Genomic DNA, 25,950 nt, shown 5'->3' with positions numbered 1-25,950 from the left:
GGGACACTTTAATTTGTGAATAGTGTCGACGTCTTTTACCCAGGACACTGAGAGAATAGTGCTTGATGGCAGTGCCGGCTGGATTCGTGGCCCTGCAGGTGTAGAGGCCGCTGCTGTCTCCCTGTGCCGAGCCCAGTCGCAGAGCCTGCCCACCGCGGGTGTACGTCAGCTGGGGAGTGGACACGATGGGTTGATTGTCCTTCAACCAGGTGATACTGGGCGTGGGTGAGCCCTCAACATCACAGGGCAGGACTGTTGGGAAACCCAGCACCACTGACACCTCGGAGGTCTCGCTTGCTCCCTTGATGGAGGGAGGAGCTGCAGAAAAAGACAGACAATATATTCATGTTTAACAGCCTGTAAGATTTTTACTGGCCCACAGAACAAATAGACCCAGAGGGCATTGACCTGTTTTGTGCAGGAGACCCTCTTAAGAGAGAAAAGCAGTGTGCACCACTTTGGGCAATAACCGCACATGCTCTTTAGGTGACAGAGAAACCCCCCCCCAGAGTCCTACACACAGAGAATTCAGTATGTTTCTCACAGACAAGGCTGTGTGCTGGAAGTCAAATCATGTTACTGCAGGGGTTACACACAAATTAAATATTCAGTATTTTTCTTCTTTAGAAGAACACTGTAATACAGGAAAACAAATCAATTCAATATCCCGATAATTAATTTTTCCTCTTTTCTTTTTATATGTTTAAAACAAATTTTGCCTATAAACTGAATTCAGGCCTTTGTGATTTACATGTATATTACAAAAAGTCAGAAGATGAGCAGAGACCTTGCACTATGAGTCTGAACTGGCGCATCTGAGTTCCTGCGTTGTTACTGGCCAGACACTGGTAGAGCCCCTGGTCCCTCAGTCTGACTGACTTCACCTTCAACACCTGGCCGTCTTCCAGAAACTCCACATGGGGGTCTCCATCCCGGGACAGGACCCTGGAGAGAGGAAGCAATGGATGAACGAATCGATTGCCACGGGTTCTCCGCTCTGTGTGTGTGCTGCTGAATGTCACATCAATAAACTGATGCTCACTCTCCGTCGCGGCTCCACTCCACTCTGGGCGCTGGTCGTCCGCTGACTCGACACTGAAACTCCACTTCCTGGCCCAGGACCACAGTTAGCTCCTGCAGCCGGGATGTTCCTGAGATCACTGGTGGAGCTGGAAAAATTCACATTCAGAGTTTAGGAAATGAATCAAAATGCTGAATGACAGAACGATGACTTAAAATTCAAAATGTCTACTGTGAGAGAAAAAAGAAGTTCAATCAGAGATGCATCAGTTTAGCAAGTCAGTTCACCTTTTTAAATGTGTATTAAATGTGGTAGGTATCCTTAAAACTATCTTATTTCCATATTGCTTGAATACTAGTGTGAAAGCAGGTTTTTGTAGCTCACCCTGCACCACTATATTATATTGTCTTCGGGCCTCTCCAGCTGAGTTTTGAGCCGTGCAGGAAAACTGTCCTGCATGTTCAGGCTGAACTCTGTAGATCCGGAGCAGCCTATTTCCATTCTGCAGATACACCCCAGGGCTGTCCACCTGGACACACACAAATCCACTCAGTGCATCCTTCTTGTTTGACTGTTATTGGGATAATAGCCACTTGGTGGCAATGTACAGCCAGAGATCAACAAGATACTCTACACAGTATTAACACGCAGCCTGGCTTTTACATTTAGGGTAAATGGGAATTCAAGATGACACACTCACATGATGACTGTCTTTAGTCCAGGTGATTGTTGGAGAGGGGATCCCAAAGGCATCACAGCCCAGAGTGAGAGGCTGCTTCAAGGTGACAGTGAGGTTCAGAGGCTGGCCGTCATCTTGGATATCTGGGGGAACTAAAACAGCACAGAGAGAGGGATTAGTGTATGTGTGATATATTTTGTAAACAGGATAGAAAATAGCGACATAACAATAACTAAATTCTCACCATTTACTTTCAGCCTGGTCTTTCTCTCCACAGAGCCGGCGTCATTGGTTGCCACACACTTGAAGTCCCCACTGTGGCTGGCAGAGGCTGTGTTAATTACAAGAGCTCCATCCCTCGCCACAGAAAGCCCTGATTGTTCGGGGTATATCTCCAGGCCATTCTTGAACCAGCGCACCTTGGGACGAGGTGAACCTGCAGGTGTATGGACGAGAAAAAAAGATTCTGAGCGAGTATAAAATTAGTTTTATTGATCCCATCTGACAGAGAAAAGTTACTTTCATCTCTCTGCTTCTCTACAGGAGAACTTAATGGGCATGCGGCCCAGACTAGAAAAAGCCAGGTCTACATTTATCTGTTGGACAGCGGGACAGCAGGGGAGACAATGCCAAAATGGTTAGAGTCCTTGTAGCCTGCAAGCTCAAGATTTCAAGGTCAGAGTCACATAAAGAAGAAAAACTAAGTTTACTGCAGCAATGTGAGACATAATATTTAAAATACAGGAAAGATGTATTACCAAACACCAAAATGAAAGTCTTGAGCAGTAAGAATAGGAGTTGTTAAACAAGCAGTTCAAAGGCACCGGCGTGTTCACTCAGCAGCCTGAAACAGATGTATTCTGTGGATTACTGGATGGAAATGGTCAACAGGAGAAAGGTGGAGAGGGGAAAAGGTGAAGGATTTTTGTACCACAACCCAACAGATTCCCAGGACAAGGACATGCCGGGGAGTCGCAATGAAAGAGCAGCACACTGCGGGTATCCAAGTGCCACAGCGTCATCTATTTACAGAGGTGTTACATATACAAACACCACAGACGAGGTAGGAAATAAAACACAACCCCCTTCCTCAATCCAAAAAAATACCAACCACAGGAAACGCAGCACAACCAAAGGTGATGTTATCGTCTTTTGCCTCTCTGAACACATGTTTACAATTAAGGAGCTCTGAACCAAATTCATTATCTCATTGCTGGGAGGAAATGCATGCAGATGTTCCATTTTAGATGTTAACCGATCTCATTAATAGACTTTGAATTTATTTGCCGGGACCCACACAGTCAGAGATGATCTCTTCCATGTGTTTCTCAAATGATTACCTCGATCAAATGCAATGCGCTTGTTGGTGAATTAATAATATCCTTCTGGCAGAGACTGTGCTTTATTTCCTTCGTTCAGACAGATCTCAAGAGAGCAAATTGGGGATCCTTGTTTCCTGCTGCCGACTGCCTCTCGAGGGTGTCAGGAGCAGCCAGTGTTTCTGTACGAGCCCTCTAAGGCCCGATACCGACTGCCTGTCTGTGTGACTTGGGCGGAAGCAGGGCTAGTGTGGTTTCTTCTTCCTCTTCCTGTGCTTCCCGGTGCACCTCGGATATCTCTGTCCTCTATCTGCCAGCAGCAGCCTGTAATTAGGATTCCTCTCTCAGCAGGCCCTGACGCAGAGGAAAGCAGATGTGGCTCACTGAGGCAGCAGGCAGACTGATGTTCCAGCTGTTGCTCCACATTAGACACAGTCCTCACCTTCTCTCGCTGAGCTGGTTACCATGGCACAGCTCCACACAGACACTACCTGTTTGCACGGAGTGTCACAGACCAAGTATCCATCAGTGCTTCCACACACTGACACTCACTATGTGTTGCTAAAGCAGCGAATTCTCCTCATCCCTACAGAGTGTTATCAGCAATATTGAAATATGTAGACAACAGTATGTCTCTCGGTGCTGCTGTAAAAAGAAGCTGTAGCTTTTAAGCTGGCAAGGATCTTTTTTTTATTTGATAACTTGAAGTCTACGGTGACAGTGAAACATTCCTTTGATGGTGCACAAGTACACTTTTATGCCTTGTGTTTAAAATAGATTTTTTTTTTCTATCCATGTCATAGAAACAAACCAGGAAGAGGGGACATCCGTCTGACGCTCTAAAGACTTTAGTCACACCTTGTAAAATGCACATTTTGAGCTTGTCCAAGGCTGACTCATCTGTGAATAATTTCGTACCTTCTGCAGGGCAAGGGATGATGACCTTGCTGTTCGCTACTTTCTCCATGATTGCGTCTCCTGGTTCTGCGAAGGACGGGACCTCTGTGAGGACAGAAAAACATTTAAGTGCTGGTTCAAAGTGCGAGAGCAAGTGATAAATTAAACAGGTACAACAATTTTGTCAGAGTTTTAAAGTTCCAGTGTGTGAAAATAAGAGAGCAAGAAGAAGCCTTCACAGCATCCGAGCAGGTTTTATGGGCGAAAGATTTTAGATATGTCACATGTACTCTTTGGTAATGAGAGCTATCTGATGGCCAGAGCGTACCTACATCAACCTCTAACAACCACAGCACGGCTGACCTGATATTAGCAGCTATATTTAATCAGATGGTATGTGAGGCCAAGCTCTCTATTTCAAGAGAGACCCAAAAAGAAAGAACAGCCAGACAACCACATAACCGGCTATCAAGAACAACACATATAAAGCCAGAAAACCAACAATCTGGTGGCAAATAGATTTAATAAATAAAAAGGGTCATAAAAAACACCAGATGGTAAAACTTGAAAATCCACAGGCACAATAAACAAATCCCATTTAAGTGGAGTTTTCAGTTCATTCTATCAGAAAAGTGCATAGTAGTTCGGCCAAAGATTGTACGCACACATGCACTCGGATTTGTCTTGGATTTAAAACAATTAGATGGTTAAGTAGGGATATTCAGAAAGCATCAAAGGCAAACTAAAGATGAGTAGGGCACTGGATGGAGAGGAACAAGGGTATGGAAATATAAAAGGAGAACTGAAGTACTGGTGAGGAAGAATAATAGCATTTATGTAGAATGCAAAAAATAATGGGCCGAGAATAGATCCCTGGGGCACTCCATTTCTAATGGCATGATTCAGCACAACTGACCAAAAAAGTCAAAATTTTCAATTTATACAAACTGACAGAGGCTTCAACAGCTGCTTAAGGGGCCAGTTATCCAGTTATCCCCATCCAGAGGTGCTTGTCAGACGGTTGAATAGCTTCAGAAATGCCCTTTTCCCATATGTCTGAAAATGGCCTGGGGGGCTGTGTCCAACCATTCCTATACACCCACTTGACATTTTGATTGGCTAGCTGTACAGAGGTCAGAGAGGAGCCTGGGTTTCAACTTGTCCCTGTCGCTCTCTCGTTCTTAATGAAACTATTTCTGTCACTTTGTATGTGAACATCCAGATGCAGCACTGCTTCGTCCTGGAGAGACTGTCTGAAAATGTGCAAAATTATTGCTATTTATAAATATATCACATCTCCCATTCTTTACAATGGACAGATTTGTATTCTGCCTTTAAGTGTGTTTTTTAGGAATCATTTAACTCTTTTGGTTTCTGAAGCTGTCGAGCATGGAGCTACTGTACCTCAAGTTAATGCACCTCTAAACACTGGGAGAACCTAAACTGGGACATTATCAGTATATATAAATGTTCGTTTGGTAAGTCTTGAAATTATTGATATATTGTACAAAGCAAGCGTGATTCTGATTATTTTACTGTACTTCAGAGTTTTGTTAATTTATGTTTATTCACTGAGAGTACAAACAGGGTTGAAGAAGTGAACTTATCATATTCACCAAGAATTTCCAGCTTGATCTCCAGGGTCTCCTGTCCAGCACTGTTCCTGGCCACACACTGGTAGGTGCCCTGGTCCGAAAGGCTGACTCGCTGGATCCTCAGAGGCGTGGCGTTCTTGACCCCAACAGGCAGTCCATTGTGAAACCAGCTGACCTCGGGGCTGGGCTCTCCCTGGACCACACAAGGCAGAGTCACTGTTTGGCCAATCAGGGCTTTCAGGAGGGAGGGTGCTGGCTGAATCCTGGGCTTCGCTGAGAACAAAAACAAATACCTTAAATACAGCGCAATACAAATCGGTAACACATTGTTTATTTACATATCAGATATTTGACATACAAGCGATGTAGTAATAACATGGACTGCATCAGCATGGCCGCATTTTTAAACACAAGCTTAAAGGTTTTTAAGAAGTTGAACTTTCTAATGAAGCCCCGCGGAGTTACCTTGAATGTGTAAATTGTAGCTCAGGGACATGTTGCCTGCTGGGTTGTCTGCAGTGCAGGTGTACAGTTTACTATCAATCAGGCGCACATCAGTGATCTTCAGAGAGCCTGAAGGCAAAACAGTGAACCTGGGGAATGGATCGGGGTCAAGGGCAAAGAGATGGGGAAAACACAACACTTCATGAGTCACTGAAGATATACAGCCACTGTGTTTGGAGAGAAGAGGTGTTCCTGTTTTGACGTGATATTTGTCTCTCGAGTCCTATTTACAAAATGGAGCATGTATATATTTATATGAGCACGTAAACAGTGGAAAATGTATAAAAAAAAGAATCCTTGGTATTTGTTGGATTGTGCCACCAGTGACACTATGGATTGTTGCTAATGTATACTTAGATATCAACCTGGGTGGTTGTGTGTCCATGAAGACAAGTTTCAAAATGCCTTTTACATTGTACTTCGTTACTCTAATAGTGGTTTGCTGAGATAGAAAAGGAAAACACGAGTTGAATTACATTGTCAAGCAGTTGGTGGTGACTATGCACATTGTTTTTTTGGACTTAAGAAAAATGGATAAGTGAGGGCTGACAGCTTTGAAAAAGAAAGCCCGAAGCAGAGTCTGGACCTCAGCCAAGTCCTCCGCAGTGAGCCGTTACTTTCACAATTACAATTGTCTGGGGTAATTATAGTGCAAAAGGGTAAACAAAGTTTGACATGATGATATCACTGTGGGAAAGGCCATAGGTTCAAAAAGATCAATGCATTTCTTCCTGTTGGGAACAATAATATGTGCAGCCAGCAACTACTGTGTTTATCACTGAGGGGTCAGGGAATACTGATCATTGGAAAATCTAAAGGTTGGCTTCACGGTGGGGCAGGAATGCAAGGTCATGCAGACCTCCGTAACCAATGTCTCGTCCTTCTGAGAACAGCCATGTGGAGAGCAAAGTTTATGCCAAACCAGCCATTTCTTTTAATAGATGTTAACATATACACACACCTCTACTCCAAAAAACACGCTTTGCAGCGAAGACAACAGCAGCATTTAAATGTAGGTTAAAATACTGAAATGTAGGTCAGCTACTTTAAAGGTGTGTGTGGTAATCTGACTTGCACCAGAAGTTATGCAGCTGTATAAATGCATAATATACAGAAATGTAAACACACCACTGTAATTTATCTTAGATAAGTGAGCCTGCTAAGCAACTGAATTATAACAATAACATGTTCGCGTGAGTGGAATGGAGCTGGAAGCACAAAGAGCTCTCTATTTCAGCTGCACATATGGTGTAACATCGCCGCCCCACCTCCTCGAACAGCCGTAGGGGAGGCAGCAACATCCGACATTTGAACCAAATGACTGCCTCCGTGGTGGTCAGTCTGTGCTGAGGCTGCAGCACTGCGACGGTGAAGCTCAAACACACAAGACATGAGCCACCCCCTCTCGCTCATCCATATCTCTCCCACACCGGTGTCGGGTCATCTGTGCACACATTCTGGCACAAAGACTAACTGGGACAAATTGGCCTCGTCGGGAGGTCTAGAAAGAACAAATCCACGGATCCAGTGCTGAATGTGTCTTCATCTTCTGCTTTTCTAGTCTGAGTACAGGGATATGGGTGTAATCTTACTGCCCACCGATTCAAGTGATTTCAGCAGTCAGCACCACCTGGTCATTTCCTCTGACCCACAGAGTGTAGCCAGAGAGAATGAATCTCTCTTTGCACGGCCTGCCCGTTTCCTCGGGTCGTGCATATGCGAAGCTCGGGCTGATGTGGGTGTTGTTCACAGAGATGTGTTATTCTCATCAGACAGGACTAGTAAAGAGTCAGCATGTTGTTTTACTGCTGAAGCGCCCCAGGGAATCCGAACATCAGGCAGACAGGGCTTGTATCTTTTCCTCTGTCAGTTCGTTTTCCTCCCCTCTTCCTGGCACCCCCCCCCTCCACCCCCACCGTTTCCTTCTTCCTGGCCCCACGCAAGTCATACTGTATCTGAGACACCGCAGCTTTCAACCCCCTCTGTCATTCTTCTATCTACCAGAAACCACTAGGTCTGGGTGTCTGGGCCAGAGTGTCTATCGGTCATATATCCGGTCTGTGTCTCGACTCAACCGGCCTGTCTGCACCCAGAGTGACCACACATGAAAGTCAGGAATCAGGGCAACATGTTGGACCAGATGTTCCTCTTCGGTGTAGCTGACGAGTGAGACCTGCACACAGCTCGCCTAGCTGCCTTTCAAAAGACATCACCAAATGAACTGCAAACATTCGTGGCAGCTTTGAATGGCAGCCAGAGTCTCTTATAAAAGCTGAGTCAGATGTTAGCGCAGTCAGAGGTAAGGTATGGTGAGAACTTTTGTCTTTTGTTGTTTTTAATTTATTTTACTGCGTGATTACCAGAGTGAGGTAAGACTTCCTCTTACCCAGCTGTGACGGGGGGGATGGGGTGCCCATTTCTGCTCCATGTGACGAGTGGAGAAGGACTTCCCTGGGCCTCACATGGGAGAACAACCTCTGTCCCCACCTCTGCGGCCATCTTTACAGTGTTGTTATGGCCACTCACGCCCATTATCTTCGGCAAGGCTGCAGGAGAGGGGAAAAAAGTTGTAAGAAAAGCACGTAGGCTCTTTCGTTAACCTGCTGCACATGTCAGGAAATTGTTTGATTACCATCTGTAGCCTGAGGTGAGACAGTGTTACATCAAACACGTCTATGTTTGGGTGAATGGTGTCAGACATTTATTTGGCTTACTGTTGACGCTGAGCTGGATCTCGCGGCTGGTGTAGCCCACAGGACTGGTGGCAGTGCAGATGTAGATGCCTGCATCGTCAGCAGAGGGGTGGGGGATGTGGAGGTGTCCGTCAGAGTCAGACTGAAGAGAGAAGCGGTCCCTGGGCAGCGGCTGCCTCCCCTGGAAGAGTAATGGCAGGCATGAGACCAGACACAATATACTGCAAAAGCCATCTGCACAGCAGCGTGGGGACGCTAGGCTTAGCTTAAGGTTTACAACTAACCTTTGATGTCTAATGTAATTACAGACCACTCCTTGAAATGCCCTCTTGGTGGAATACACTCATCCAAGAATGCAGCTGTACTAATGCATTTGCTTTGAACATAAAATTGCTTTTACAGATTCACTTTTATCTGTCAAGAAAATAAATGTGCTTGACTCTAGAGAACCACTCTGAACATGTTAAGGGAAAAAGCAAGGAAGACAAATCTGGCTCAGTTCAGCAATATGTAGGATACAGCAGCTTGTTGACCCCAGAGTACATACTGGTTTTTTTTTTTTCTCTATTTCTTCATGGCAAAGCTCAAATCACCACTTTTAATGACTGCAGTTGCTACATCCATGTAATACTCTTCTATAAATGACCATTTGAAATAACAAGTGCTTGTAGAAAAGCCATCTCACTCATTGATCATATTGTAGTCAGTGTCCGAGGCAATAAGGCCGAGGTGTATTACTGTATGACACATGGTGATAATGCCTGATGATAAAGTTCCGTGTTGATGAAGCCCGTTGGCTCGGCTCTGGTTCTGCCTGGAGGCATGCAACCTTTCGGGTTTCTCTCCTCATGATATGAAGTGTTGCACTGGAAGGTGATGCAGGAGAGGTTTTAAATAGATTCCTCAGGTACAATAAAATACTGAATGATTTCTCACAGTCAAGCAGCAAAAATGGTTAAGTTGCCATGGTTACGTGCACCCTGGTCAGGTTAATCAAGCCTTGATTGCAGTGCAAACTGTTATTGTGTTTTAAGTGTGTCGATCAGATTAAAAAGAAAATGCCAGAGGGAGAAACTGTTTGAAGATGCAATTAGGAAAATTCAAAAAAAATTAATAATTTATTTATGTAAATTTAATCAAAATAAGTGAAGGCACTTTTAAGGGTGATATTATGTTTGTGTAGAATAAAACAGTATCCTAACAACAAGGTATATTTCTAAGGAACATGACTTCAGTTAAAGTAATAAATATTAAAATAATGCATTATGAGATGAAGATGTCTCCTGCTATCACTCCTATTATCATCACTACCATTATGCGAGTGTTGAAATGAATAGCCCCCTAATGCCTGCATCCCTTCAATAATACGCTCAGCACTCTTAAGATTGTGTCACCAGTAGATATTGATTTTTGTTTTTGTGTGATTGTAACCGGCTTGATGTGGTTATTATTTCAACAAATATTTACAAAGCATTAATGATGATTCATTTGAAGCTAAATGGATGCCAAGTGGGATTCTTACGAGATAAAACTGTGGGAATTAGAAAGAGACAATTAGTCATGCATGAGTGTATGGGCTGCAGCCAAAGTAATCATTAAGAAAAGTAGATGTTGGCTGTGAATGTGACATCCTACCTTGGACCAGACCACATTTGGCTTGGGAACTCCTCTGGCCTCACATGACAGCGTGATGGCGACGCCCTCGTTGGCTATGTAGTGGTACGGACCAGCGTTGATCTCTGGGGGCACTGAGGAAGAAGTAGGTCATAAAACACAGCTGTCTGACCGGCCGTGAAGAAACGGTCCGCAGCATTATCACTGGCCTTAGCCAGCCAGCGGCATCAGCGTTTGAGGCATTTTTTCATTACAAACTGATGATGAACCGTAATCTGGCCTGTCTGTCATTACATGGCCATGAACAAAATGACCCCATTCATCAAAGCATGCAGTAATTGAACCCTCTCACTATGATGACAGCAGGTGGTCAGGCCATTGACATCTTGTTGTTGAGTCAGCACATTGTTGGCTCGACTGTCTGAACCTGCCAGTGTCTCCACCACTGAGAAACGGTACTCAACAGCTTAGAGCAATTTTTGACACATTGGGAAACAGGCTTATGTACTTTCATGGGGAGAATTATCTGAACAGATTGATGCCAATCTTATGACTGTACGTTAAATATGACGCTACAGCTAAAAGATCTTAACTTAGCTTAGCATAAAGACAGGAAGCAGAGGGAAACAGTTAGCCTGGCTCATTATTGTGAATGTGGTTGTGGTGTAATTGCTCTGCACACAGAGTGAAGTGTATCAAAAGTTCACATCACCAAACTTTGACCAAAAAAATCCACCCAAAATGTGTTGTTGGTTTTTTTGGACTGTTATCTGCTACAACTATTTTCTGTGCCATTGACTTCAAGAATTATCTGGTAGCTGCCTTTGGACAGAGCTAAGATATCTGTTCCCCCTGAAGCTAATTGCTTGCCTGCTGGCTCTCGTTTAATGGTTTCTCGTGTACCTCTTGACAAGAAGGTGAATTAGTTTTCTAAATCGCTGACTGTTCCTTCGTATTCTTACCGTGGACCTCCAGGCTCACTGTGATGTTCGTGGAGCCGGCTACATTCACTGCAGAGCAGACATACGTCCCACTGTCCTCTGGGACGGCTCTCTCTATGTACAAACTGCCATCGCTCCTCAAGAACATCCTCCCATTCAACTGAACCTGTGCAAGTAAAAAAAAAAAGATATCCCTGTCACACAGGTGTGATCCCTGTAAGAGACATATCTGGGTTGATTAGTGGCCAGGCTTACAGGTTTTCCATTTTGGGTCCAGTGTCTTTCTGGAAGAGGTATTCCATCCAACAGCATGCAGGGAATACTCAGAGACTGACCGACGCCAGTGGTCATGATCGGGGCAGTGTGGGCCAAGAGAGGGGGCTCTATGGGAAAAGGAAGTGTACAGACAAATTAAACAACAGCAGGAAAAGGTGATTGTATTTTATGGCCATACTTGTTTCTACAATACAGCCTTGGCAAGCCTACCCAGTCCAGTGACACGAACTCTGGCCTCAGTTTTGATGGTTCCAAACTGGTTTTTGGCCTCGCAGATGTATAGCCCTTCATCATCCAGCCAGACACCTACAGTCAAACACACAACGTCAGGAACACATCACTCTCTGTACATCTGTACGTCACACACACTGAGAAAACAGTTTATCTGGAAAAAAAAAAAAAGTAATCCATGCTAATAGCAGTCAAGTCCTCCACTCAATAATAAGAGGTATTATTGGTTTGACTGTGCTGTTATTAAGAGTTAAAAATAGAAAATAACAAGATTAATGGGTTTGGCTCAGCTGCCAGCCTGCAGACACACGTCTTACTGAATGAATTCCCTGGAGATCACACACACATTTAAATTATTATGTTCAGATAGTCAGGCCAGTGGTAAAATAAATATTAAATAGATATTTACAAGATATTAAAGTTAAAAAAAAAAAAAAGTGAGGAGCTGGATAGTGAGGGATGGTGGAGTTTGTGGGTTACATAATAAGGACAGAGACATTTTCTAAAACAATGGCTGGCAAAAACAAAAATAAAGCCGTCTGCAACAGATTGAGCTAATTAGGTCGGACGGCAGCCAAAAATGGAAACAGTTACAGAAGCAGCCCATGCAAATATGTCCATCCCTCTCCAATATTATCCTACACACTATACAAATTTAGTCTCAGGAGCACAGAGGACCACTGTGAGTGTAAGTGGCCAGGATTAGTCATAACTCAGGCTGAAGGACTCACAACCTGATGAGTCTCACAAAAAGGGACATCTACTCCAGCAGAGTGATTCAAGCATTAAAGTGATGTAGCACATTTGTAGATAAGTCTTTCACAGATCGGACCATACTGTAACTTTACCAATGACATCCCATTGCTCCTCACTTTTATGTTATCTGATTTTCATATGAAAGGCAGCACCTCTTCTATATATACTCATCCAGACAATCCATGAAGCAGTATTAGCCTGCACTGCACATCCAAGCTCTTTGCTGTGATAGTGTTTCATGGATAACTCACTCTGGATTAGAAGGTGTCCGTTCTCCAGCTGCATTGTTCTGCTGTGACCGTCTGTCCTTGTGAGAATCTGTCTGCCGTCCTGTCTGCGCCAGGTCACTGTTGGCCGAGGGACACCTCGGGCAACGCAGGGGAGGGTGATGTTCTCCCCCATGTTAGCTGTCACGTCAGCTGGTGCCTCAGAGAATAATGGACCCGCTGTTTAAAGGAAAAGTGGTACAAGATGAGTTTTCCTTTATGTAAATTTGACAGAAGAATACGTTTTGTGTGGAACACTGCGATGTGGTCTCACCTCCAACCTCCAGACTGACGGTGCCAGCGGAGGTGCCTCCAGAGTTTTTCGCCACACAGCTATACTGACCGGCGTCGACCTCCTGCACGCCGCGAATGAGTAGAATCCCGCGGTGCACATCCTGCTCAACGAAAGGAGCAGAGCCCACCTCAAGCTCACCTGGAAAAACAAACACAATTAGCCGGTTGGTCTCTAACAAGGACATCTCCACACTCCTTTTACTGTACACTGTGTTTGGCCTTAACTTACCTTTGTACCAGTGGACCAGAGGAGAAGGAACGCCTGAGGCTCGACACTCCAGAGTGGCATCACCGCCAATAGATACAAGTACAACCTGCTGTACTACTATTATTCTTGGCGCCTCTGGAAGAAAAAACAGGGGTAGCTTAAGAGGCAGTTCAACTTAGTAAGCATTTTAATTTTACAGAAACGTGCACAGCAGTACAATAGAAATAACGGCAATGTAATGTTGGCTTAAACCAACAGAGGCCACAGAAAAACCTCAGGTGAATGTACAAATTTGCTTTTATTTAGCTGAGCCTAAAAGATGGAGATTATCTATCCTACAAGGTTCTCACTGCTTTGACAGATCAATGTTGTTAAAAATGTCACTCGGAGAAAAAAGTGTGTGTAATACCAGCACGCCAGAGGAAGAGGCTGTCAAGGTTCATCAGTGTTAAGGTTTCTGTCAGGCTCTAACTGACAGCCATGACTGAAACGTTAGGCCTACAGCTGTCAGCACTCACAAAACAAGGAAAGAAGGATCGTACTGAACAAGACAGGGGAGTATGTGGGCGCACTCGCTGCTGCTGGACTCACTGGATATCATTGAAAGACTCATTAAAATGAATGCACCTTAAGAAAAGTCAACAACACGGACAAAAATGGGTTTGCGTCATTTAAAGTGACAATTAATGCCAACAGATGTGATTATTCGGAACAGAAATGAAAGGTCCTGTATTTCATCTGTATTTTATTAGAGATCTTGATATCTGCATTTTTAAGTACCATGAACCATCTCAATAACGTTTTACATGTCCTGTCCGAAGCTTCTGTTTGGAGCTCTGATATCTCTGATGCACTGATATCAATGACCCTCTCTTCTGATTGGCTGACGGAGTGATGCACACCCAGGCCAACCACAGATTTTCTTCGGTATTGTTGTTTGCTTGTTCAGTGTTTTCTTCTAGATAAAAGTTTGGACACTGGATCTTGCTGAGGGCGGATATATGTCATGAGTGTGGGTCTGTGACATCACAAACTTACCAAAGTCTAAATGGGGCATTCGCTGAATACCTGCTGTGTGCGTTTTTTCTGAGGACTGAGCGTTTTAGGTACTTATAGCGCCTACATCTGCTCTATAATGAACAAAGGAAATGGAAATCTGAATTTATACAATATGGGACCTTTAAAAAGACTCCAAATGATTGTCCTGATGTCTTCACATCGGCATCCTCAACCTGACATCTTTAGAGATGTGCTGACTTACCTGCATAAGTGAGAGACACAGACTGAGAGGCAGTCCCAGCCTCATTGGTTGCCCGACACGTGTAGTTCCCAGCATCCTCTGGGAGGGCCCTTCGGATGGTCAGAACTCCATTCTGGTTCAGACTCAACCTGTATCATACAATCGACAGAATTCATGTTTGTTGACACACTCTGATTACAACTGCAGATGTAAAACAGAAATCCATCTTTCAATCTTGCCTTTGTTGTCTGGTTTCATGACAAAAATCTGTCATTAAATATGCATTTTATGAACATTATAAAATACTCGTGGTTTGGAAAAAAAAGATTTTTACATCAATAGATATAAATTTCCAAAGCGATGCAAACAAGCAATCGTGCTTGCAGTTAAAGTGGAATGTAATGACTCTCGGAGTCCTCTGTGCCGGAGGTGCTGAGTGGGCTGAGAGTTCCCTTACCTCGGCCGATTAGTTAGGAACATGTTTCCGTGGCTCCAGAAGAGCTGGGGAAGGGGGGAGCCGGACGCTGAGCAGACCAGGCGGATCTCATCCCCTCGGGAGAAAGCCTTGGTCTGAGGGTGAACTACCACAGAAGGAGCCTCTGCAATTGGAGTCAAAAAGGACAACGATGACTCAGGGCCTCGTCACAGCCGCATGAAGTCATTTATCACAAGTTTAACAACAGTAAACTTGGTGCTGTGGGCTGCAATTACCAAGCAACTCATAACTGACCTCATGACTGTGGCATCTTAGTGAAGACAAGTCTCACATTTATTTGGTTGTTTCTTAAATTCATTACAAACATCTGAGTGCATGCCCACGATTGAAGCCACTCGTTTCAACATGCATCACTTTTGGCTGATGAGATTTTTTTTTCTGTCGGGGACGTAGCTCAATCTGACTGCAAGGAGTTTAAGGCAATTTAATGGAAACCAGATGACGGGGCCTGAGAGGAGCCATGAGGCCCCGGTGTGTTAAATGTTTAAGCAGATGACCTGCAGGGTTTCGTTGTACCGTACCTGGGACGAGGAGCCACACGGTGATTCTGCTGTCTCCATTGGTGTTGCTGGCCACACAGTGGTACTGTCCTGCATCCTGAGTCCGCACGCCGCTGATCTGCAGGGACGAGTCAGACAGCACCTTCACCCTCCCCGTGCGGGCCCGGACGGTACGACCCGCTCGCTGCCAGGTCAAGTTGTGACGCATGGTGCCTTCCACCTGGCAAGTCAGCAAGGTCACGCCTCCCACAGAGGAAGTCACATTCACTGCGGGCTTCAAGACCGGAGGAGGCTCTGTTTGAGTGGAAACAACCAAAACATCAAACTGGTGTTATCAGCGGTGAACAAACAGCAGAAATAGTTTGTTTTTTAGAGCAGATGTTTGTGCTGGCGTACTTTATATCTGGTTGATGTTTTAGACATGAAGGAGAGAAAGAAATGTCTGGAACGTGGTTCAAAGCTTTGCTTCAAACTGCAACGCACACATGCAAAATGACTGAGGATTACGTGTGTATGTGTGCTTACAGTGTTTTACATGTGGGACATACCTCTGACAGTAAGCTGTGTTAAGGCCCGTCCCTGGCCTGCACTGCTCTGTGCTACACACTCATACAGGCCTTCGTCCTCGGCTGACACATGACCAATCTCCCACGATGCGATGGCAGAATTCCTAATACAAAGACACGTTTGGTTTGTTGTCTGGAGGTTGACAATAGTAACAAGATCTATTCCATGTCTCAATCAATTAGTATCCCTGGAAAATACATACTGAGAAAAGTTTTCACCAAAAGTCAGTTTCACTTCATGAATATAATTCAAAGCAGAGCCTCGACAACGAGAAAGAACGGACGCTTTGTTAATTTTACAAGATGACACAATCGAATATGTAATGTTCACAGAACTGACTGTGTTTACTTGATTGTTGACAGATGAGTCAGGCAGCATTAATTCTTTACAGACATTCTCACTGGTAAGAGCAGTGAGTGTCTGTGTTAGTAGGTAATGAGCGCATGAGGATGCAGCATCTGAAGGAACCCGAAGGAAGGCGAGCCAAATGTTACAGAGTGCCGATTAAACAGAGGAAAGACTCACTGAAAGAACTTCTCCGCTCCCAGTGTAATCCCATTTCTGGTGAATCGTAGCCGGTAGGGAATGTCACTCTCCACTGAGCAGCCAATCGCAGCAGGCTGCATATAGATGCCCTTCACGGCATCAGGCATGCTCACAGCTGGGGGATCTGCATAAGGGAGGAAACAAAGGTTAAATGTCAGCAGAGAGATTGATGAGGTGTGAGACCCTGCGGAGTGGCTTTGGTGAGATATGTCTTCAGGGAAGGGGGTTGTCTTGCCTGGAATGATGTTGGTGAAGGAGACACTGGACAGCCTCTGGAAGCGGTAACCGTCCTTGTCTTTGCCCGTCACCTTGATAAAGAAGCTCTGGGGGGGAGTGCGGAACTCCGGGAGACTCCACAGCCCTTGTTGGCCGAGATCAGAGGGCATAGGTACCGGTATGGTGCGCAAAGAGCGGCCCGAGCCTGACACAAGCTCCACATGGCTCAGATGACCTGGAGGCTTCAGGCCTGTACATTTTAGCAAAACATGGGCTGGAAGTCCTGAGAGACCAAGAAACATTGTCATGAAGTCATCTTCCGCTCACGTTCTCCAACAAACAAGACTCAAGAAGCTAACAAAGACATGTCCGGTACCTTTTATGGGTCTCTCTCTGGTGTGGTTGAACTCTGAAACAGGGACACTAGAGAAGCCGGCACGAAAGTCTAGATTACTGACCCCTGTAACCCTCAAAGTATGACGTCCATTGCAGCTTACCTTGAGAAAGTAAGTAAAAGGATTGCATTAGCCCATTGTCTTAAAGATAGTCCGAGAAAAAATACTTGTGGATTCTTCACTAGAGAGGTACCTTCAGTTTCCAGGCTCCAGGTCTGGGAAACTTCAGGTTGACGACACGAGCAGAGTTGGGAATATTCAACAGTTCTTTAAGGCCCTGCTCTACACCAACTACCCGACCTTAGAAAAGGAGACAAAATATGTCTTCCATTAAATGGAGGCACTCATTAGAATTAATAAAAATAGATGGAAACAAAATAAATGTGCTGTCTACCGAAAGGATCGCTGAGCTCGATTTGTGGTGCCGGTCCACTGAGTGACACCGTGACTTCTCTGAGGCTGGGGTCAAAGGGCACTTCCCACTTGTTTTCCTGAGCACTGTCATGGTTGGAGGACAGCAGGTGGACCTTCAATGCCTGAACTGTCTCCTCTACCCACTTTAAAACCTGGCAGGAGGAAATGACAACATTACACAACCACTCCAGAGCGACATGTCACGCCAGAGGAGAGGCGTTCATCAGCGCATGAGGCAAACTGTCAGGGATCCTTTCTCAACTTAGAAAGACAGAACAGGGACGGGAAGGACACGACTGTGGCTTTCTTACCCAAAACCCCCCGCTAACTCTTTCCCTTCCCTGCCTTTTGTCTTCGGACTATTCTTTCATCGCTAAAATATTCTTCTGAGGGATTTTGCCTAAACAAAGGAAAAGTGAAACAGCTCAGCTGTCAAACTGATAACATACAGTTTTCTGCACTCTCAAGCATGTATTCCCAGAAGAGTGTCTCTCACTGTGGAGGACTGTCAGCCAGTAGTCCCTCTCCTGCAACACAGCTTTCATGAATCATAACGCTTGCTCCTCAGAACAGAAAGCAGTGGTGGATGTGGGGGTCGGGGCGAGGTCAAAGTTTTAGAAATAAAAAGTATTACATTTGAACTGTGTACTCACCGTATCAACCTGACTAATAGGAAAGCTAATTTACAGACAGAAATGGCTGGCAGTTCCCGACTTGTCTGGGGAATCGGTTAAGCTTAAGAAGCTGGATGAGGTCAGACAGTGACACATTATTGCAGGAGGCTCATTTCTTAGTCAATCAAACAATGAGCAAAGATTACCCAAAGGCTAAAATAACAGTGGAGGGATTGATTAGATTTAATGGTAAAAACAGTCTTTACTTAGACTATAATGTCCCTCAGAGGCTCTCCAGACACAAATCTGACAACACAAGATTTAAGTTTTGACAGGTGGTTGACCCTCCGGGCATAATCATTATCATGGTATTGATTTTAAAGACAGTTTTCCTTTTGTTTTCTCTAAAATGGAAACAGAAGCAGCAAAACCCGTTGACATTTCACAGAGTCTCATTTCAGTGGACCAAATGTCTTCCATCGTCCAAATGCGTAACAAGCAACTGCTGTCGACTGCTTGTTTTGACCTCGTTTGGAGAAGCATTACGGTTGAGCTGCGTCTGCAATGAAATAAACTGAAAACATTTCTTCAGCGGGCCCTTTGGAGATGGAGCCAACGGCAACACATTTTAGGACATTTATTAAAAGCAAAATAAGGAAAGCCTTTGATAATTTAATTATCAGGCCTCCACTTTTTTTGTCTATCAGATCCGCTGGGTGCTGACAGCAGCTGGTTCCTCTTGCCGTTTTACAACTGGAAACCGCTGTAATGTCTGCCATATGTGCAGCCATCACCAGCAGGGCAGGAAACTGCAAAGAAGTGACCTATACATCTGCCCCAGGATAGCGTCTATTTCTTATGCAACAGAGCACAGAGGAGTCGGCTTTGCTCTGCCCTCAGACCTCAGATAAAAGGAAACCGAGCACTGGGATGGGACGGCTCTTTGTCCGGGGCACCGTGGGTCGGGAGCAGCATGCTGAGCTCTGCGGCCACTCCCTGTCTCAACCACTGGGAATGCAGAGGATCTTAAGTCCTGTGAAACCTCATCCAGCTAGCTCAGTTGAAGAGGCTTACAAGGCTGTTACAGGAAGGACCCCCCTCTACTATTCATAGACGCGTGAGAGAGGGACTAAAGAGGAAGCATTAGCTAAGCCTGGTGTGATGCTGTATCCCCCCCCACTCGTTCAGGTACATCACCTGAAGAAGAAATATGTGACCAGGCAGTGATTCAACACAGCAGCTTGACTCCAGGCCTCCTAGTGGGCAGAGGCCAGGTAGTCTTTACACATGTTTAAACACTGCAACCACCGACATTTGCAGGAAGATGTCCCGATACAAATCAGGGTTATTAGAGAGAACCAGTCCCAGATCCCTGCTCCTTCCCAGTGGGGGGGTTTCGACACAAAGGCTCTGCAAGTCATAAGAGGCCTGCGTTTGAAGGAGGCAGTTACGCCACAGGGCGATGCCGTTGTTTAGCACACTCAGGAGGATGACCGAGGTTAAATGTTACCCAAGTTTCATTTTATGCCTGACAACCATCAACATCCCCCTTAACTCCCATAATTCGGCCACATAATGAGGAAACCATGAGGGCAACATGATAAACTACTCTTCAAGGTACTCGAGTTGAGCGATGTGCACCATGCAAAGTAAATACACACTGACAAGATCCTGCTAAATCTGCAAACTTTTGACGATGTAATATTTCACTGGAATTCAAGGTTGTTGGTTTTTTTTTTTTTTACTGTTTTCAAATTTTTTTTTATAAAACAAACAACTAAGTAATTAATTGTTCAATTGTTCAATTATTACAGAATAATGAAAAAAAAAACCATTTGATCCAACAATGCACAACTGTATCTTCAATATATGCCTTTTTTTAATTTATTTTTTTAAAGCCCTTGTTTCTTCACAGCACTTGTTATCAGTTGACTAAAAATCACAGCCCTCATTTTTGACCAACACTTCAGGCTTCTGATGACCGAGAGCGGTGTTAACCGTGATGAGCACAGATAATGGTCCGTGCTTCACAGGACATTTGTGTGGTTTTGTTGTCCACACTCTCTGTTGGCAGATTCTCTCACCGAAATCAAAGTCAAATTTAAAGAGTGTTAAAATTGCGTTCTTGGGCGGACCAGAACAAGCGAAGTGGCAAATGTTGCCAGCTGTGAGTCCCCAGTTCGATTCCCTGCCAGCCGGATCTTTATTGTGATTCATTGGCCTGCTCTCTTTCCCCACATTTCCTGCCTGCTGCTACTTCACCTATCTAATAAATGCAAAATACGCCAAAAAAATAATCTTGCGTTGCATGGAGTTGACAATGAACTGTTTTGTGAGGACCTGGAGCCAATTCCACTGGGCAGCTGTGTTGGAAGGAGGGAAGCCATGACAGATCATATCCTGGGATTAGAAAGTAAAATAAGCAGTCTGTTTTCTCTCCACTCTCCCCGTGGAGACCACAAAAAGACTTTGTATATTTCATTTGGCTGTACAATATTAAACTGCCATTAAAGAAGAATATTTTGGGTAGATTTGTACTACTTCTGAGGTTTTTAAGGATTAAAGGATTTGCATTAATTTGGAAAAAGCGTGCCACCCAAGAGCTATAATCACATAGGTCAAAAAAAAAAAAAAAAAAAAAAACTGACAGTAATTCAATGTAAATCCACCACACAAAAAAAAAACGTCATAAGTATGCACATGTTTATATGTAACTGTACACTACAAATATGTCAAAATACTTCAGGCTGCGTTTGTACAAAGCCATCTGGGATTGAGGTGTGAGGGAGACTTTGGTCTCCTATTCCCTTAATACTGCAGCACAGAAATGATATTCAAACACTCCTTAAACAGCTAGCAGGGTTATGGAGTGATAATGAACCGAGCTGCCCCACACACAGGCTTTGTATGTTTAGCGACATGCGAGCATGACTTGACAGGAAACAGACCCCCACGCACACACACACACAAACACAAACACATCAGAGTTCAGGGGTTCAGTGGGCCACCGGTGTATGGAGCAGTTGGCTCCAGCCCAGCGCTGCCCAGCCATCTCCTGTGTTGACATGCAGGATACCAGAGTCTCTTCCAGAGGAAACTCTGGTTTCTTTAACGTCTGCCTGGGACATGAGTCCAGCTGTCTTTGGCTTCTCAGACAAGGCTCCTGTTACATGTTTCTTCTGACATAAAAGAATGACTATCATTTGACCAGGAAGTTTAATATTAGAATTGGAATCATTTGATTACTCTAAATTAAACTACTATTATTACATCAGCAGATCAAATAGAGTTTGCTCTGTTCCTGCTCTTCTCCATTTTTAAGAAATACAGCCCTTTTCATATCAAGAAAAACAACTGGATTGTACTTTGAAGAAACAATTCATTATGCATGCAATGTACTCATGCTCTCACCTCGTTGACTTGCTGCTTGTCCAAGTGAAAGATTTGTCCAGAGGAGGTGGCGGCGATTTCCTCGTACGCCCTGTAACCCGGCTGAGAGCGGTCCCCGCAGTCCCCGGTCAACACAAATACTACCTGGGAACGAAGGTGGGGGGCAGGAGAGTTAAGAGGATTACCACTGTTTGGTGTTTGCTTTCTACTAATTCGCTTCCAGTGACGCTAATTCTCATTGTCATGCTTCGTGTAGGGCCTGAGACTTTCCCCGGCTCAGCTGAGCATCGGGACCTTCATTGGATGTAGATCTTTTACAGCATGTTGTTTTCCTTTAGTTACAGAATGCAATGAATGCAAAGACACTGAGAGCTGGGGCTCATAGCTAAAGCTTTGGATTTAACCTTTATCCTGAAAGCATCAGCAAAACAGCTTTGAGATTAATCTGGAGACTTCAACTTCAAAGAAAACTAATGAGATGCATGTTTTTGTATCAATTTACACGCTGTAGGTGATGAACATTGATATTTGACATTTAGTAAAAGCCCTAAAGTACATTGAGCTGGTTAAGCATGTGTCAGTTTTGCCCTGATCTGTATGATCCTGCACCACCTTGTAAAAGTTGTGGATGTGCACCTGTGATTGACGGAGCTGTATCAGTTGCAGAACATCTCTTTTCAGCCGGTAGTCTTTGGCCCTGGCGTCAGTAAAGACGTAGATGAAGGATCCGGGCAGAGAAACCTCCAAAGCCTTCTTTATGGCTCCGATACTCATTTCAGGGCAATCGCCTCCACCCTGTGTGACAGAGGCACACACGATTAAATACTGCAGGAAGAAATCCACTCGAAATACCTCATCCTCCACCGTAGTCCAGCAGTTGGATTAGAGTGCCATTTAGAAAAGACACATATGGTGTCAAATGTTACATAGAAATATGTTTATACCATTAAAGCAACAGTAAATAACTTGTTAAAGAAGAAACGCCTTTGGAAAAAAATGAAAGGTTGGATTCATATTGTATTCAGTACACTCAGGATGCTTAACCACCACAGCCTCGCTTGGTCCAGCATGACTAGTAGCTTCTTTGTTTTCTAATGTTAGCAAACACTAAATCAGTTCACTGACTTTATGGGTCTTCTCTAGTTGTGCTACAATTAAACCACAAGCGAATTTACCTTTATCATCTAATTATTCCTTGTCGCCATGATAATTGTTGTTATAAATTAAATAGACAAAGCAATGACAGTCCATATACTGTTGATATAGTATAGAATTAGTGTGGATCAATACATTGTTGCCACTCCTATAAGATAATCACTTCACTTGTTCGGTTTCGCACCTGGACAAACAGCTCTTGAAGATCCTGCTGGAACTTCTTTGGGTCGGTGGTGATGGACACAGGGCCAATATCTGTGTGATTTAAAATACATATTATAAAAGGTTATTAACAGTGGCTGTTAGGTGATAAAAAAAAATTCAAATCAAGTCTGTTTCGTAAGTTTTAGTTCTGTTCTAGTCGCCGTACAACAGAGTACTCCTAAAAACACTGTATTCATCTGAACCCCAAAAAAGGGCAAAGGGCTGGATTTTTCTTCAAATTCACCAAAATAATATCAGCACAAAGGATTTATTTTTCCGCTCTCAGCAGCTCAGCCTCTGAACAGACAAAATGCATCTAAAATTTCCAATAAACAGCAGCCCCATTTATGAGGACCAGAATGATGCCCTATAGCCTTTCTGCAAGACATGAATATCAATCACACACCACACAGCACAAGAGACAGCAGATTTAGTGTACTGCTGAAATTTACAATGTTCAGGGTATGTTTGACACAAATTGATGAAATGTGGCCAAAGTTTGAATGATGACAGAATAATCCTCTTCTGCAGCTGTAGTCAGCAGTTTCAACTGGATGACCTCCTCGGGTCTCGAGCAGCAGCAGACCCCGGCATGATGGATAAGACCGAGGAAGGGCCTGACACTTCTGGGGCCAATCGATGGAAGAGCAAACATATATGACCTTTATTTAACCAGGTAAAATCAATTGAGAACCAATTCTCATTTACAATGATGACCTGTCAGCACAGTCCAATATGCAATATGCATTAACCAATATGCAGAGGATCCACTGGGTTTTTTTCTATAGGTCACTGCTGTCCATAAACACAAGCTTCTCATCACAGTTATTACAGAGAAGACCCTCATCAGGTAGGGTGGACCCTCGTGACTTCGGTGTGCCTGTGCTTGTTATTCCAACTGTCAAAACACATTTTGAAATATCTTTGTGGGACTAATGATACAGAGCTTGCAGACATGTTGTCAGGCTGATGACATTTCTAACTCATTCTCAATCTATTTTCTAACATAAGAGGCTTTCAAGTCCCTGCCTCCTCCTCATGAGTGCCTGTAAAACACTGACAGCGCTGTCACGCCTCTTTGTCAGCCAGTGTCGGCTTCTTCGCAACCTTTGCAAGTTTACAAAGTCCCCAAGGGCAGGGCACATTAAACACAGACAAAATGTGCTGTGTGTAGCCCACCATCCCACCATCCCACAATCCCCCCCCCCCCCCCAACTGGGGGCTGTGAGGGTTTTTCCGGAGGCTTGGATGAAGGAGAGGGAGGAGTGGTGTGGGGTGAGTGTGTGTGTGGGGGGGGGGATTGGGGTAATTACACACAAGCAGACAGCATATGCTTCTCATCAGTGCACAAACACCCTCCCCCATTAGAGCACTCTTATTTTCAAGCTGCAGCATTCCCATATGGGGGGGAGAGATGCTGCCGGTGAGGAGCCTTACCTGTCCCACCCACCACTCTCCATAAACTCACATATTCCTGCTTGATGTCTTTCATCACTCTGAGTTTAATGTGCTGATCCACACCACTGGATTACTGCTGAAAGCGCTATGCAATACCTCACGTGCTACAGGTTTTATGATGTGTTTGTAGTTTGCCGTTTCTCTTATCTTCTCAACTGAAACTATGCAAATGGCAGCTGCAGAATAACATCATTATAAGGAAATGAGAAGCAATATAGACTACTTATGAGTTTGTAATTATACAAAACAGACAGCTACACTAATACGTGGCCAGGACAATCCAACATTTTTGATTGCTTTGTTAAGTGCTGCAATAAATCTTAACTGTAGTCATTAATTCACACATTCAAAACTAATTAAAGTCACAAAAAGTTGCCAACTTTTTAGCTGATTGTTAAAAGAACAAGCTTGTGTTTGGTCAGAAAGTACCTGGGTCATGGAAGGGGACCAGGACAAAATTTTTGATGGGTCTGGTCCTCCGATTGAGGGTCTTCTCCAGGATCCGCGAAGCGCCCTCTATCACCTGTTTCAGATCGTCGTACATGGAGCCGGTAACATCGAACACAAAGGCCAGGGTCGAGGCGCTGTCACCGGATTCATCACTCTCCTCAAACCGGGGGTCTGCCAAGAGCCTATGCACGCTGATATAGAGCGCCAAGACCAGGCACTTTAATAAGGCACCAGACATTTTTTTTCAGACCTACTGCATCTGTTTGCTGGAATGAGGCGAAATTACATTAAAAAAAAAAATTTAAGTAGGAAAAAGTTTTTAAAAGTTTAGAATTCAAAGCCACGACTCAAACAAGTCTGGGACTGCTTCCAGTAGATAGAAAAGAGTCTTTGTAACAATACGGCTCAGCTGAAACACATCAAAATCAAGCGTTAAATACTTCCACAGGAGTACATCCGTGCGTAAAGTTTGGAGGAGCGTGTGGACTGGCTCTGCATTGGCGAGCCCCTGGAGAGCTGGTGCTCTGACGCTTCAAACGGGGGGCGGAGATGGGTATTAAAAGGTTCCCGAGTCCCAACCTGTTTTTTTTTTTTCCTTTTTTTTTTGTGCGTGAGTGTAACTCGACCCCACTGTGACTCCGAGGCTTTAACCCTATTCAGCATTCCCTCCTTCAATTCGATTTCCTCCGCAATCGCGGTGGGCCCCAAGAGACGCGGATTTTAACAGCTCTGCGCACATTACCAGCGGGGTCTTTCGTCTGTATTTTGGACATGCCGTGAACATTGTCTCAGTAACAGCCTCGTTTTTATAAATAGCCATCGTTTATATTCAGCTGACACCAATCTAATTTTATACATAGCCCACCCAGAGAAATATCCCCTTGGCATATGAATGGGTGGAATAGCTTGACGTGCCACACGGAAAAGTGACTGTGCTTGGTGCTGGTCTGGATAGAAATGTTATTGATCATTAAACATGATCCTGGTGCACTAGATGTCAAGCTATGACAC

The 25,950-nt window shown here is 44.4% G+C and overlaps 1 protein-coding gene across 1 annotated transcript in view; it reads right to left on the bottom strand.

Moving 5' to 3' along the window:
• Positions 1–25,177, bottom strand: part of hmcn2 (hemicentin 2) — a 49,179-nt gene extending 24,002 nt beyond the window's left edge. The window contains exons 1-31 of the mRNA XM_069706763.1: positions 24,919–25,177; positions 23,012–23,082; positions 22,309–22,467; positions 21,694–21,816; positions 17,649–17,820; positions 17,448–17,554; positions 17,236–17,356; positions 16,879–17,142; positions 16,623–16,767; positions 16,079–16,200; positions 15,552–15,824; positions 14,992–15,133; positions 14,556–14,683; positions 13,316–13,429; positions 13,067–13,225; positions 12,778–12,972; positions 11,750–11,845; positions 11,519–11,646; positions 11,285–11,429; positions 10,344–10,456; positions 8,730–8,889; positions 8,402–8,561; positions 5,977–6,104; positions 5,533–5,784; positions 3,938–4,021; positions 1,945–2,136; positions 1,722–1,852; positions 1,406–1,550; positions 1,043–1,169; positions 788–945; positions 40–318 (exon numbers count right to left, since the gene is read on the bottom strand). Coding sequence (XP_069562864.1) covers positions 40–318; positions 788–945; positions 1,043–1,169; positions 1,406–1,550; positions 1,722–1,852; positions 1,945–2,136; positions 3,938–4,021; positions 5,533–5,784; positions 5,977–6,104; positions 8,402–8,561; positions 8,730–8,889; positions 10,344–10,456; positions 11,285–11,429; positions 11,519–11,646; positions 11,750–11,845; positions 12,778–12,972; positions 13,067–13,225; positions 13,316–13,429; positions 14,556–14,683; positions 14,992–15,133; positions 15,552–15,824; positions 16,079–16,200; positions 16,623–16,767; positions 16,879–17,142; positions 17,236–17,356; positions 17,448–17,554; positions 17,649–17,820; positions 21,694–21,816; positions 22,309–22,467; positions 23,012–23,082; positions 24,919–25,177 — 4,852 coding nt within the window. The remainder of the gene's footprint in view (positions 1–39; positions 319–787; positions 946–1,042; positions 1,170–1,405; positions 1,551–1,721; positions 1,853–1,944; positions 2,137–3,937; positions 4,022–5,532; positions 5,785–5,976; positions 6,105–8,401; positions 8,562–8,729; positions 8,890–10,343; positions 10,457–11,284; positions 11,430–11,518; positions 11,647–11,749; positions 11,846–12,777; positions 12,973–13,066; positions 13,226–13,315; positions 13,430–14,555; positions 14,684–14,991; positions 15,134–15,551; positions 15,825–16,078; positions 16,201–16,622; positions 16,768–16,878; positions 17,143–17,235; positions 17,357–17,447; positions 17,555–17,648; positions 17,821–21,693; positions 21,817–22,308; positions 22,468–23,011; positions 23,083–24,918) is intronic.
• Positions 25,178–25,950: the final 773 nt, after the last annotated feature.

Source organism: Brachyistius frenatus, unplaced genomic scaffold, assembly GCF_029030835.1.
Source record: "Brachyistius frenatus isolate BFR_SWC_R1_liver_20210118 unplaced genomic scaffold, ASM2903083v1 Contig_64, whole genome shotgun sequence".
NCBI classification, from domain to species: Eukaryota; Metazoa; Chordata; class Actinopteri; family Embiotocidae; genus Brachyistius; species Brachyistius frenatus.
This window is presented reverse-complemented; position numbering and strand designations above follow the sequence as displayed.